The 14,879-nt window shown below is 51.9% G+C and overlaps 1 protein-coding gene across 3 annotated transcripts in view; it reads left to right on the top strand.

Moving 5' to 3' along the window:
* The window catches only part of LOC140405402 (integrin alpha-7-like), a 364,198-nt gene that overhangs the window by 137,699 nt on the left and 211,620 nt on the right, over positions 1-14,879 (top strand). For all 3 annotated transcript variants that reach the window (XM_072493761.1, XM_072493762.1, XM_072493763.1), the window contains exons 2-3: positions 11,820-11,947; positions 12,467-12,546. In XM_072493761.1, coding sequence (XP_072349862.1) covers positions 11,820-11,947; positions 12,467-12,546 — 208 coding nt within the window. The remainder of the gene's footprint in view (positions 1-11,819; positions 11,948-12,466; positions 12,547-14,879) is intronic.

Here is a 14,879-nt window from a genome sequence, read left to right on the forward strand (position 1 = left end):
GAGTCTGCACGTTCTCCCCGTGTCTGCGTGGGTTTCCTCCGGGTGCTCCGGTTTCCTCCCACAAGTCCCGAAAGACGTGCTGTTAGGTGAATTGGACATTCTGAATTCTCCCTCTGTGACCCGAACAGGCGCCGGAATGTGGCGACGAGGGGATTGTCACAGTAACTTCATTGCAGTGTTAATGTAAGCCTACTTGTGACAATGAAGATTATTATTATCCATCTTTACAGTGTATTAGCAAGCACGTAAATTGACTTGACTTGGAAGCTAATTTTATCTGGGTGTGCATTCCCGAGGGCCTGCTTTCCCCCCTGTGTTCGGGAACAACAGACAAAGGCCTGTCTGTGAATGCCTTCTTTGCACTTTTCCCCACACTGAAGGTACAGTGTCTGGAGGCCATCAAAAGCCGAAAGTTTCTGCAGACAAGATTTCTGTTTCCTGCCTACAGCAGTTTGCTACGGATGAATTAAGGTGATGACTTTCGATTTGTGGGCGACACCAAATTGGGAGGGCTGCAACAAACAGGATGACTCGCAGACGGGGCGAAGACTTGGCAAATGAAGTTCGACTCAGATAAATGTGAGGTTGTGCATTCGTGTGGAAAAATAGGGGGGATCACCATACCAAAGGTGAGGAATTTGGGCGGCACTGGGACTGTAAAGGGCCATGGGGGGGGGGGGGGGGTTGAGGAGAGGGGCATAGATTGGCACAGGAAATTCAGAAGAAATTTCTTTCTCCAGAGAGTGGCGAGAATGAGGAGCTCGCGACCACAGGGAGTGGTTGAAGTGAATAGATGGATTTAAGGGGAAATGTGCAATTCAATGGCATTACCATTGCTGAATCCCCCCACTGTCAACGTCCTGGCGGTTACTGTCATAATATCCACTCATGTATATAATGAGATGCAGACAGGCAGTGATTGACACACAGGATGACCAGTAAGCACACAGCACAGTGCAGCCAATCACCAGGCAGGACACCACCACTATAAAGCCAGAGGGCACTAGGTTTCCCGCTCTCTCGGGACCCAGCCACTGAGACAGTCAGAGTCCACGAGCTAGCCAGTACTAACACCATGCGGTAGCTAGTAAGTCTGGTCAGGCTACTACAAGGTCTCCAGTCAGTTCAGTATAGTGTCGACCCACAGCTGAATATGTATATCAGTTCTATCGTTGAATAAAACAGTGTTGGATTTTCTCCGGTTTTAGACGTCTGCTTCTAGCTTCCCTGCATCGAGAGCAGTCCACATCGAACCAGTCAGCCTAACACATCATGGTACAGGAGTGATACTGATATTGACGGACCTACCTCGAGTGAATCAGCATTGACCAGCAAGCAGCCATCCGGTGAAATGGAAAACATCCAGCCTCCTCCGCATCCCCGGCAACCTCGGCGCAAATTAGAACATAGAACATAGAACATTACAGCGCAGTACAGGCCCATTGGCCCTCGATGTTGCGCCGACCTGTGAAACCACTCTAAAGCTCATCTACACTATTCCCTTATCGTCCATATGTCTATCCAATGACCATTTGAATGCCCTTAGTGTTGGCGAGTCCACTACTGTTGCAGGCAGGGCATTCCACGCCCTTACTACTCTCTGAGTAAAGAACCTACCTCTGACATCTGTCCCATATGTATCTTCCCTCAATTTAAAGCTATGTCCCCTCGTGCTAGACATCACCATCCAAGGAAAAAGGCTCTCACTGTCCACCCTATCTAATCCTCTGATCATCTTCTATGCCTCAATTAAGTCACCTCTTAACCTTCTTCTCTCTAACGAAAACAGCCTCAAGTCCCTCAGCCTTTCCTCGTCAGATCTTCCCTCCATACCAGGCAACATTCTGGTAAATCTCCTCTGCACCCTTTCCAATGCTTCCACATCCTTCCTATAATGCGGCGACCAGAATTGCACGCAATACTCCAAATGCGGCCGTACCAGAGTTTTGTACAGCTGCAACATGACCTCATGGCTCCGAAACTCAATCCCTCTACCAATAAAAGCTAACACACCATATGCCTTCTTAACAACCCTCTCAACCTGGGTGGCAACTTTCAGGGATCTATGTGCATGGACACCGAGATCGCTCTGCTCATCCACACTGCCAAGAATCTTACCATTAGCCCAGTACTCTGTCTTCCTGTTATTCCTTCCAAAATGAATCACCTCACACTTTTCTGCATTAAACTCCATTTGCCACCTCTCAGCCCACCGCTGCAGCTTATCTGTGTCCCTCTGTAACTTGTAACATCCTTCCGCACTGTCCTACAACTTCCGTCACGTTACCTCCAATCCCCACTACCCGCAGTCAAACGGGAAGGCCGAGAAAGGGGTCCACATTGTGAAGCGGCTGCTGTGCAAAGCTGCAGACTCAGGCTTCGACTTCAACCTACCAATGCTGGCATACAGGGCAACCCCACTGCCCACTGGGTTGTCTCCAGTGCAGATAATCATGACTCGCACTCTGAGGACCACAGTTCCAGCCATCCATGTTCCAGACCTTGACCACCTCACGGTCTTACAGAAAATGCAGCAGTCACGGGCCCAACAGAAAACCACGTACGATGCTCATGCCACGGATCTACCTGAGCTGGCCCCAACTGATCATGTTCATGTCCAGTTGCCTGAGGGCGGCTGGTCAGCCACAGCTGTTGTGATCAAACAAGTGGCCCCAAGATCGTTCCTTGTCCGCATGGCTGATGGCTCCCTGCTACGGCGCAACAGACGGGCACTGCGAAGAGTTCCAAGCCCGCTACCTGACCGAAGTGCCCCGCCGCCTACGATGCTTCCTCCGGATGTACCCTGCCACGAGGCCACCGATCTACCAGCAATCCTGCCGGCCCACGCGACCACCGCGGTGCCAGCGATCCCACCTATCCACGTGCCAGCGGCTCCTGATCCACCTCTGCGGCGATCGACAAGAATTTGTCGCCCACCACAAAGACTGAATCTGTAGACTGAACTCTTGTACATTTTGTGACTTCCTCGATTTAACCTCTGTAAATATTGTTTTGTTTGCCATGTATCTGCACTATCGACACCTTCCTATGTATATACGTTCATCTCGACACCTTTTGTATATAGTCAGGCTATATATACGCTCACACACCCCAGTATTTATTTATCTTAAAAAAAAGTATGAAGTCTTACAACACCAGGTTAAAGTCCAACAGGTTTGTTTCGATGTCACTAGCTTTCGGAGCGCTGCTCCTTCCTCAGGTGAACCTGAGGAACCTTCCTCATTCACCTGAGGAAGGAGCAGCGCTCCGAAAGCTAGTGACATCGAAACAAACCTGTTGGACTTTAACCTGGTGTTGTAAGACTTCGTACTGTGCTCACCCCAGTCCAACGCCGGCATCTCCACATCATAAAAAAAAAAGGGGGGAGATGTCATAATATCCACGCATGTATATAATGAAGTGCAGACAGGCAGTGATTGACACACAGGATGACCAATAAGCACACAACACAGTGCAGCCAATCACCAGACAGGACACTACCACTATAAAGCCAGAGGGCACTAGGTTTCCCGCTATCTCGGGACCCAGCCACTGAGACAGTCAGAGTCCACGAGCTAGCAAGTGCAAACACCATGCGGTAGCTAGTAAGTCTGGTCAGGCTACTACAAGGTCTCCAGTCAGTTCAGTATAGTGTCGACCCACAGCTGAACATGTATATCAGTTCTATCGTTGAATAAAACAGTGTTGAATTTTCTCCAGTGTTAGACGTCTGCTTCTAGCTTCCCTGCATCGAGTGCAGTCCACATCGAACCTACCTGCCTAACACATCAGTTACCATTGACCAGAAATTCAACTGGACTGGCCTATTTCCTACTCCTGGTTCTTATATTCTTATAATTTAAGGAGCAGATAGACAGATTTTTAATTAGCAACAGGATGGGGAGCGGGCATGAAGGTGGAGATGAGGCCGAGATTAGATCAGCCATGATAGTATTGAATGGCGGTGCATGTTCGAGGGGCTGAATGGCCCAATCCTGCTCCTAGTTCTTACATTCTCATACTGTGACTGCAAGAGGTCAGAGGCTGGGAATCCTGCAGCGAGTAACTCATCTCTTCGACTCGTCAAAGCCTGTCCACCATGTACAAGGCACAAGTCAGGAGTGTGATGGAATACTCTCCACTTGCCTGGATGAGTGCAGCTCCAACAACACTCAAGAAGCTCCACACCATCCAGGACAAAGCAGCCCCGCTTGATCGACACCCCATCCACAAACATTCACTCCCTCCACCACCGACGCACAGTGACAGCCGTGTGCACCATCTACAAGATGCACTGCAGCAACTCACCAAGGCTCCTCAGGCAGCACCTTCCAAACCCACGACCACTACCATCTAGAAGGACAAGGGCAGCAGATACCTGGGAACCCCACCACCTGGAGGTCCCCCTCCGAGTCACTCACCATCCTGACTTGGAAATATATCGGCCGTTCCTTCACTGTCGCTGGGTCAAAATCCTGGAACTCCCTCTCTAACAGCACTGTGGGTGTACCTACACCTCAGGCATTGTAGTAGTCCAATGAGGCAACGCACCACCATCTTCTGAAGGGCAACTAGGGCTGGGCAATAGCAGTAACTGGGAAGAAATGTGTAGTAGCAGGGGACAGGATATTCTGGAGAGCCTTTGAGGCTGCTACTGGTTGCTAAATTAGAATAGAATAGAATAGAATTTACAGTGCAGAAGGAGGCCATTCGGCCCATCGAGTCTGCACCGGCTCTTGGAAAGAGCACCCTACCCAAGGTCAACACCTCCACCCTATCCCCATAACCCAGTAACCCCACCCAACACTAAGGGCAATCTTGGACACTAAGGGCAATTTATCATGGCCAATCCACCTAACCTGCACATCTTTGGACTGTGGGAGGAAACCGGAGCACTCGGAGGAAACTCACGCACACACGGGGAGGACGTGCAGACTCCGCACAGACAGTGACCCAAGCCGGGAATTGAACCTGGGACCCTGGAGCTGTGAAGCAATTGTGCTATCCACAATGCTACCGTGTTGCCCTAGGAGCACGTTTGTTACACTACCTTGAGCCAATACTTAACACGATCAGTAAGCTGCAAGATCATCATATGTTCTGAACTGTTGCTTCATTAATTTTAGGTTTTGGTGTCTCATTCCTGAGCTGGAGGCCTGAGTTCAAATAGACAAGCAAAGAGTGCTTAGTGTTTAAAGTAAAGGGATTACAGGACTCTCCAGCATATATGAGCCAACTAAATTTTAGCATTTTGACTTCTTGTTCAAAGTTAGCTACTTTAAAAAAAAAGGCTTTGAACCACATTTAAAACAAAGAATGGTCCAGATTCTCTGTTTCTGAGGTTCAGCGTTGACGCCAGCAGAGCATTAGTGGACTTTCATGACAGAAAAATTGGCGCGGACCCCTCGCCTATTTCGGTACCGGTGAGGGGCTAGCATCGGCACCGAATGAAACTCCCGCCTCCCGTGCCGGAAACGGCCGGGTCTCGGGCTGCGCATGCGCACGGCTGACGACCTGCAGCGGTCGAGCCATACAACATGGCGCCGGCCGTGCATGAACCTAACCCGCCAACTGCGACCCCACAGCTCACCCCCTGGCCTCCTGGCCTCCCCCACCAGTCCCCCCAGTCCTTGTGGAAGCCCCCACCTCCGGCCAACGGCCCGGAACCCGGCTGAGTGTGGCGGCGCTGGACACTGTCCACAGCTGGCACGCCGGGTTCCCGCATGCACGGTACCACATGTTGCCCGCGCCATCGGGGGAGGACGTGTGAAGAGGCAAGCATGGAGGTAGATCCGAGCTTCGACCTTATGGTGTATATATGTACATAGTTATGTGTAGTCAATAAACAAAACTGTTAAACTATATAAGGTCAGAACCTCTTCAAGGGACGTACTGAACAACACACATCTTACAACAGTGGCCAATTTGCACATAGTAAGATCCCACAGCCAGCACTGTGATAGGCCAGAAAATCTGTTTTGCGACATTGGGTGAGGGATAAATGTTGGCGAGAACACCGGGGAGGGAATCCTTGGCACCTCTTTGAAATGGTGCCAGGGGGTCTTTTACACCCACCTGAGCGGGCAAACGGGACCTCGGTTCAACATTTCACCTGAAAGACGGTACCATCAATTGGAGTGCCAACCTGGAATTTTATTCTCTTATACAACCTCTTATATTTGACGTTGCTGAGCTCTCTTAAGGTTGCCCAGAATTTTGGATCATTGCCAATGATCTGGTGAATTTTCTTAGCTTGGAAAACGTCCATTGGGCACAGGTTGGCCGGCACAATGCCATCCTACAAAAGCAAAATACTGCGGATGCTGAAAAACTTATAACAGAAAATGCTGGAAATGCTCAGCATCTGGGAAGAGGGGAACAGAGTCACGTTTTGCAGCCACTAAGCTGACCAAGTTCTGGTTAACTCTGATCCCCGTCCACCGATGCTGCCAGACTTGCTGAGCGTTTTCTGCGATGCCCTCCCACCCAGTAGGCTTTGCAAGAGCAATGGCGACGGTGGAAACGCAGGCTGGGGGGTCGTAGGCCAATTCAGGTGGAACAGCTTTGTGTCAACGAAACTGGTTCAGTCCAGATTCCTTTTTGTCTTTGTAAAGCAAGGTTGGGTTCATCGCGTTATAATATGAGGAAAATTCAAACATCCATTCAAATGAGATACGGCCCAAGATCATATGAGTGCGAAGGCCTGGTCATGGTAAAGGAACTCTGCAGGAATTTGCTTCAAATAGCAGCCAGAGTACTCGAGGCCCAAGGCTGGCCAAATAAGGCAGAAAGTTTGACACAGTTGAGGGACAGTAAACTGCCTAAAATACCACCAAGACAATAGGGCTCTGTGCTGCTCACTGTGAAATACCAAAAGAGAAAAAGCACAACAGTTGCCCATAAAACTGTGTTTAGAGTATAGTCAACAGCAGATAAACACATACTGATCCAACCCAAGCTGAGAATTTCAAATTGCCTCTCTTGTCATGCGTGACTTTTGATCGAGGAATTGGGACGTGTGTAATCTTGATCCAACTTGTTCAATTTATTGGTTCCCCTCTCAGTTTGGTGGGGGTGGGGGACTGGACCCCCCCCCCACCCCCCCCCCCCCCCCCCACGCCCTCACTACTCCCACATTCAAATACCACAGTCCTGGTTCACACCCGAAGAAGTGGCCACCGTGGGGAGTTGCTGAACGACTTCAACAAGAGGAGGCAAAGAAAATTAAATGCATTATGAATAAATAATCTTTATTATTGTCACAAGTAGGCTCACATTAACACTGCAATGAAGTTACTTTGAAAAGCTCCTGGTCGCCACATTCGGGTACACAGAGGGAGAATTCAGAATGTCCAATTCACCTAACAAGCACTACTTTCGGGACTTGTGGAGGAAAACGGAGCACCCGGAGGAAACCCACGCAGACACAATACAGTGAATCAGTCGGGAATCGAACCTGGGACCCTGGCGCTGTGAAGCAACATTACTAACCACTGTGCTACCGTGCCGCCCAATGGCCGTCTGGATTTGCGTTCCTGGTTCGGGGGTGGGGGGGGCGGGGGGGAGTTGTTATATTCGAAGATAGGCCTGCCGACCCCAGATAAGGGCAGAGGAAGCTGGGTGCAGAAACAGGCTGCGCAGTGTGATAAGGTGTTGGCTGTAGTTCTCCAGGTCATATTCAGGTATTTGTGGAAGGAAGAGTAAAGAAAGTGTTCTGAGTTAAAGAGTAAGAAGTCTTACAACACCAGGTTAAAGTCCAACAGGTTTGTTTCAAATCACTAGCTTTCGGAACACTGCTCCTTCCTCAGGTGAAAATCTGAAAGTCCAACGCTGGCATCTCCACATCATGTGTTAAAGAGAACATTGCAGTAACCAGATTTAAAGTGGGACAGCAGACTTCAGGGGCAAATTAAACGTCTGATGCCAGTTTAATAAGAGCCTGGGAATCAAGAGTTGAAGCAATTGTGAACAGGTTGTAGAGCAGTCAAGACAAAGAAATCCGAAAGGGCTGGTGTAAAATCCTGGACTGGATTTTTAAAAAAAAGTGGACTGGAAGGGTTCTGAGGAGAAATCCAGAGACACTAACTTGGGTTCAGAGCAGAGTTGATGTATTTGACCACAGCCAATCTGTGTGATTTCAGGGACTTTGTGTTAATGGGACCATTACACCTTAGAAATCTGTGCACTTTGTAATCCGTGTTAACCCGTGTTAATGGGCAGTACGGTAGCATTGTGGATAGCACAATTGTTTCACAGCTCCAGGGTCCCAGGTTCGATTCCGGCTTGGGTCACTGTCTATGCGGAGTCTGCACATCCTCCCCGTGTGTGCGTGGGTTTCCTCCGGGTGCTCCGGTTTCCTCCCACAGTCCAAAGATGTGCAGGTTAGGTGGATTGGCCTTAATAAATTGCCCTTAGTGTCCAAAATTGCCCTTGGTGTTGGGTGGGGTTACTGGGTTATGGGGATAGGGTGGAGGTGTTGACCTTGGGTAGGGTGCTCTTTCCAAGGTGCAGACTCGATGGGCTGAATGGCCTCCTTCTGCACTGTAAATTCTATGATAATCTATGATAATTTTGAAATCTGTGTGTATTTGTTAAGCTAAGGGGGGAGTAAAGGAGTATTGTATAATAATCCAACTTTTCATGTTTGATAAATGTTTTATCCTTGTTGCAGCTTTTTCCTCCACGTTTTATAAAAAAAGGTAAAAGTTACTGTCTTTTGAGCCAGGGTTCCATTCTGGGATCTTCCGTCTAGTTATAGCACCAACTGGGATCATAACCGAACTGTCTCCATGCTTGTCTCTACACACGGTTCTTGTCCAACACTGTGCTGACCCCTAGGTGTGGGTCAGTTCTTACATTGCCATGTAGGCGGTACTGCACTCAGTGCCACGTTAACCCTTTATGTGCCTGAACCTTAATCTACATCTCCCCCCAAGTCTTCACCACCCTCCCCCTCCTCCCCCCCCAAGCCTCTGAGTTCAGAGGTTCAGGCAGTCTGGAGATCTTATAACCCTTCCATATTTCGTTCTCACCATTGTCGGAGGAGTGTTAGACTTTGTCACTTCTGGTAAACGTTGTCGAATTAGAGGTTGTTCTGGTATCTGGGTGTCTGTTCATCCACCTTTTTCATTCTTTAGCATTGAATCGCTCTTTGTCGATTTACCAAATGATGTGCAAGATGGCGGTTGGTTTATCCCACGTTCTGGGGTGGGTGAACTCTGAGCTTGTCGGCAGTCGTGTTTTTCTCTTCTTTTGTGTGGTTTGCTGTGATGCATGCTGGGATGGAAGATGGCTTTTCCTGTTGTGAGGGTGTGACTTGGTCGGAAGCTCACTGCTGCCATCTGAGTGGTTGGCTAGTCTGACCAATGAGGGTCTTCTGGCCCCAGTAACAAAAGTGGCTCTGCAAAGAGAGAAGACAATTCAGCTCAAGTCCCAGCAGAGAGAATCTTTCTTGTTTGCAATTGTCGGGAGCCTGCTGTTCCATATCATTTATGACAGTGGTTGTCTTGACACCTTCTCCTGTTTTGAGGAGATCCAGGATTTCACAGGGCTAAGTGAGAAAAAGACTGGTTGCGGACATGTATTTTCCACCATACTCCCCTTCCAGAATCCTGGGCTGGATTCTCCCAAAATGGGGCTATGTCCCCACGCTGGGGTAAAAGCGCTGCCGTTTCACTCCGGATATTCCTGAAGACAGTTTGAGCCGGTTCAGTGACTCGCAGGGGGCGAGCAGGGACCTGGAGTGATTCACACAGATTTAGCTGCGCATACGGGCCCCTGCACTTCCGGTTTTGAGTCCGCGCATGCGCATGGCGGGGGCCTCCAGCGGATGTGCCGAGCACCATGGCGGACTCGGACCGCGGAGGCAGCTGCAAGATGTAGGCCCCCCCCCGATCGGCTGGGCCCGATCCCTTGCATCCAACTGCGCACAAGCACTCCCCGACCGCCAATAAGGCCCCCCGCCTCCCCAGTGTCCGATCCCCCCACCAGGGCGGCTGTGGACTGAGTCCGCAGCCGCCATGCCAGCATCCCGACCGGCAGGAGGTGTTTAGTTCCACGCCGTCAGGAACTCGGCCGGTCGGGAGCAGAGGATCGCTGTGCGGACCTCTGGCAATGGGCCCCCAGCCACGCGGAGTGATCCGCGAACACGGCGATTTTCGGGGCCCGGAGAATCGGCGGACTGGCGCCAGGCCCGATTTCGGCGTGAAATCGGATTCTCCGCCCCCACGCCAAACGCGAGTTTGGCGCAGGGCTGCAGGGAATTCAGCCCTATAGCTATGATTGGAAGTAGGATTTCTCTGGGCTCATGGAGTGATGTGGCTCTGTTTGAAACCAGACGTTTCTCCTCACGGGAATGTGTGAAAATGTACTTTTAAAACTCTGAATAATTTGTGAGGAAAAGTAATGGAGGAAAAACTGTTTGAGTGAGCAAGCAGTGTACTTGCTCCACAGCAGGCATATGGAGCAAAGTTACAGGAGAATAACCTATTTTTTTCCTGCCAGAGCAATACAGCATGCAGTTTACGAGAATATCATCTTGTCACAATTGTCTTTTTTTTAATTGTCCTCAACATTTTTTTCCACCTTTTTATTTGACGATATAGGCTCATAAATGCCATTTTAACTGCCGAATCTGACATGGATCATAAACAAATATTCCAATTTCCCTCATAGCTTCTGTTCCGTTGTGATCGAGCTCGCTCTTCAGCTCGAACAAGATGACAGCAGTATTCGCAGGTGATTGTGACGCCGACACTTTGGCATCGCTGTAGCAGGCAATCAGGACATCCCAGCATGCTTTGAGCTACTGAAGTCCTTTTCATGTGTTGTGACTGCTTTGGCACTGGAAGCAGCGTTTTAGCATAGCAAGATCCATAAACAGCAGTGAGATCATCTGGGATTTCTTTTTGAGCAATGTTTGGTTGAGGGATTGGCCACGACACCGGGGTGAACTCTATTGAGTAAATAGTGCCAGAAGATCTTTTGCATCCTTCAAGCAAGGGCCTCGGTTCAATGTCTTACCTAGCAGGTGGCGCCTCCAACAGTGCAGTACTCCCTCGGTACTGCACCGGAGTGTCAGCCTGGATTGCAATCTCAGGTCTTTGGAGGTAGCCTCCTGATTCAGCCGTGTGTGTGCACCCCACTGAGCCTGGGCTGACAAGTTCCTGATCGTGACCAGTTTGTTTCTTTAATTTAGAGTACCCAATCATTTTTTTTTCAATTAAGGGGCAATTTAGTGTGGCCAATCCACCTACCCTGCACATCTTTGGGGTTGTGGGGCGAAACCCACGCAGACACGGGGAGAATGTGCAAACTCCACACGGACAGTGACCCAGAACCGGGATCAAACCTGGGACCTTGGCGCCGTGAGGCAGCAGTGCTAACCACTGTGAAAACCTGCTGCCTGTGACCAGTTTGTTGTCGGGGAAGAAGTGGTGGGGGTGGGGCGGGATGGTTGGGGTTAAGAATCCCAGCCATTGAGCGGTTTCCCTGTGGTCCCGGTTTCCTCCCACAGCCCAAAGACGTGCAGGTTAGGTGGATTGGCCGTGATAAATTGCCTTTAGTGACCAAAAAGGTTAGGAGGGGTTATTGGGTTACGGGGATAGGGTGGATTTAAGTTGGTCGGTGCAGACTCGATGGGCCGAATGGCCTCCTTCTGCACTGTATGTTCTATATATATATACTGTCAAGGACGGGTTCATTGCTCTGCGCCGAAATCGTGCAGATATCACCAAAGTCTGTCATTAGACTTGGGTTTTGCCCTGCCGTTTGTTCACGAAGCAACTTAACAATGGGTTTCTCTTCTTGTTTCCTTGCAGGATCCTGGTGGGAGCGCCTCAGGCCCGTGCCCAATCCCAACAGTTTGCAAACCGCACTGGAGGACTCTTTGCCTGCCCAATAATAACCGAAGACGATGAGTGTGATCAAGTCGACATTGATAATGATGGTCAGACAAACTCCTCTTTGGTGTTTGTTTTCCCCGCAACCCCGGGTCTGAAAGGGGTGGACAGGGGGGGGGGGGGTGAGGGGGAATCTGGGGGGGTGTTAAAGTTGGGCCTGGGGTTGAGGGGGGATTTGGGGGAGCAGAAGGGGGGTTGAGGGGAGAATCGGGGGGTGGTAAAGTTGGGCCTGGGGTTGAGGGGGGATTTGGGGAGCTGAAGGGGAGGAATCGGGGGGGTGTTGAAGTGGGGTCTGGGGGTGAGGGGGGAATCGGCAGGGGGGGGTGCTGAAGGGATGTCTGGGGAGTGAGGGGGGGCTGAAGGGGGAAATGGGGAGGGGTGAGGGGGGCTAAAAGGGGCAGCTGAAGGGGGATTGAGGTGGGCCGTTGTCAGTGATTAGGGGTGGGGGGGTGCCGCAGCAGTATTCTGAGATTGGGGCATCCTTTAAAAATGGTGCCCTGATCTTGGCTAGCTAGATTATTGGACTGCAATGGCTGACTCACTGTACGTTCTTCTATCTTTTCCAGTTGATCTGGGGAGGGAGAGTAAAGAAAACCAATGGCTGGGGGTGACAGTGAAAAGCCAAGGAATTGGAGGGAAAATTGTGGTGAGTTGTTGGCTTGGAAAGATTCTGGGCGTGATTGAACGGCATCGTCGCGCCCGACTCGGTGATGCAACAAGGCCGTTGATCTCTCGTGTGATTCGCAACGCTCGGAGTGCCTCTCGAGACCTAACGAGATCTTGCAACACGTCGCGATTGGGATCGCACCCTCGCTGGGCGAGATCCATATTTACATATTTAAGTGAGCCATTAGGCTCAATTCTCCCGTGGCCCAGAGACCTCGCCCTGGCACCGTTTAGCACGGGTCCACACTAACGTGAATAAGGCGTAACGGCACTGGTGGGGTCTCCAGGCCATCGGAGTCCCCCGAGAGGTTGGGCTCTGGGCAGGGTGGTACTCTGGCAACTCCTGCTGCCACCTGGGCACTGTGGCACTACCAGCCTGGCACCCTTGACATTGCCACCTGGCACTGCCAGGGTGCCATTGCCAGGCTCCCCTCCCTGCCCCAACCCCCTGCCCCTCTCCCCCTCCCTGCCCCCCTCCCCCTCCCTGCCCCTCACCCCCTGCCCCTCCCCCTCCCTGCCCCTCTCCCCCTCCCTGCCCCCCCTCCCCCTCCCTGCCCCTCTCCCCCTGCCCCTCCCCCTCCCTGCCCCCCTCCCCCTCCCTGCCCCCCTCCCCCTCCCTGCCCCTCTCCCCCCTCCCTGCCCCTCTCCCCCTCCCTGCCCCCCTCCCCCTCCCTGCCCCCCTCCCTCCCTGCCCCCCTCCCCCTCCCTGCCCCCCCTCCCCCCTCCCTGCCCCTCTCCCCCTCCCTGCCCTCTCCCCCTCCCTGTCCCCCATCCCCTCCCTGCCCCCTCCCCCTCCCTGCCCCCCTGCCCCTCCCTGCCCCCCTGCCCCTACCCCCCTCCCCCTCCCTGGCCCTCTCCCCCTCCCCCCTCCCTGGCCCCCTCCCTGCCCCCCCTCTCCCTCCCCTCCATGCCCCTCTCCCCCCCCCCTCCCTGCTCCTCTTCCCCCCCCCACTTCCCTGCCCCCCTCTCCCCCTCCCTTCCCCTCTCCCCCTCCTTCCCCTCTCCCCCCCCTCTCCGGGAGACTGTCATCAACACCCACAAGCAAAAGAGGAAGGGAAATAAAATCAACAGATGTTAAAATTAATCATTTTCTTTTTTTTTAAAGAAACATTTTTATTCCAATTTTTACATATTTTCAACACCCTTACAGTGGGTTGCTGCTGCTGCTGACCACCTCCTAACGCCCCGCTAGAAAGTCTAGGAACGGTTGCCACCGCCTGAAGAACCCTTGCACAGACCCTCTCAAGGCAAACTTTACCCTCTCCAATTTAATGAACCCTGCCATGTCGCTGATCAGGCGGGGGGTCCCTCAACGCTCGGGGGCCTCGTATCCTTCCACTGTAGCAGAATCCTTCGCCGGGCTACCAGGGACGCAAAGGCCAGAATACCGGCCTCTTTCGCCTCCTGCACCCCCGGCTCGTCCGATACCCCAAATAGTGCTAACCGCCAGCTTGTCTTAACCTGGGTGTTCACCACCTTAGACATCGTCCTTGCAATACCCCTCCAGATCCCATCCAGCGCTGGGCACGCCCAGAACACGTGGGTGTGATTTGCTGGGCTCCCGAGCACCTCCCACACCTGTCTTCCACCCCAAAGAACTTGCTCAGCCTCGCCCCTGTCATATGCGCTCTGTGAAGAACCTTAAATTGTATCAGGCTAAGTCTGGCCCAAGAGGAGGAAGAATTAACCCTACCCAGGTGTCCGCCTACGCTCCCTCTTCTATCTCCTCCTCCCATTTAAAAATTTTTTTAAAATAGAATTTACAGTGCAGAAGGAGGCCATTCGGCCCATCGAGTCTGCACGGGCTCTTGGAAAGAGCGCCCTACCCAAGCCCACACCTCCACCCTATCCCCATAACCCAGTAACCCCACCCAACACTAAAGGCAATTTTGGACACTAAGGGCAATTTACCCTGGCCAATCCACCTAACCTGCACATCTTTGGACTGTGGGAGGAAACCGGAGCACCCGGAGGAAACCCACGCACACACGGGGAGAACGTGCAGACTCCGCACAGACAGTGACCCAAGCCGGAATCGAACCTGGGACCCTGGAGCTGTGAAGCAATTGTGATATCCACAATGCTACCGTGCTGCTTCAAATTTACCCTTTAGCTCCTCCACCGAGGCCTCCTCCTCCTCCTGCGTCTCCTGGTAGATCGCCGAGACCCTGCCCTCTCCAACCCACACCCCCGAGAGCACCCTATCCTGGATCCTGAGTGCTGGAAGCAGCGGGAACTCCCACACCTGCCGTCTTACAAACGCCCTTACCTGCATGTACCTGAAGGCATTTCCGGGGGGAAGCCCGAATTTTT

The sequence above is a fragment of the Scyliorhinus torazame genome, chromosome X (assembly GCF_047496885.1).
Source record: "Scyliorhinus torazame isolate Kashiwa2021f chromosome X, sScyTor2.1, whole genome shotgun sequence".
Taxonomy (NCBI): domain Eukaryota; kingdom Metazoa; phylum Chordata; class Chondrichthyes; order Carcharhiniformes; family Scyliorhinidae; genus Scyliorhinus; species Scyliorhinus torazame.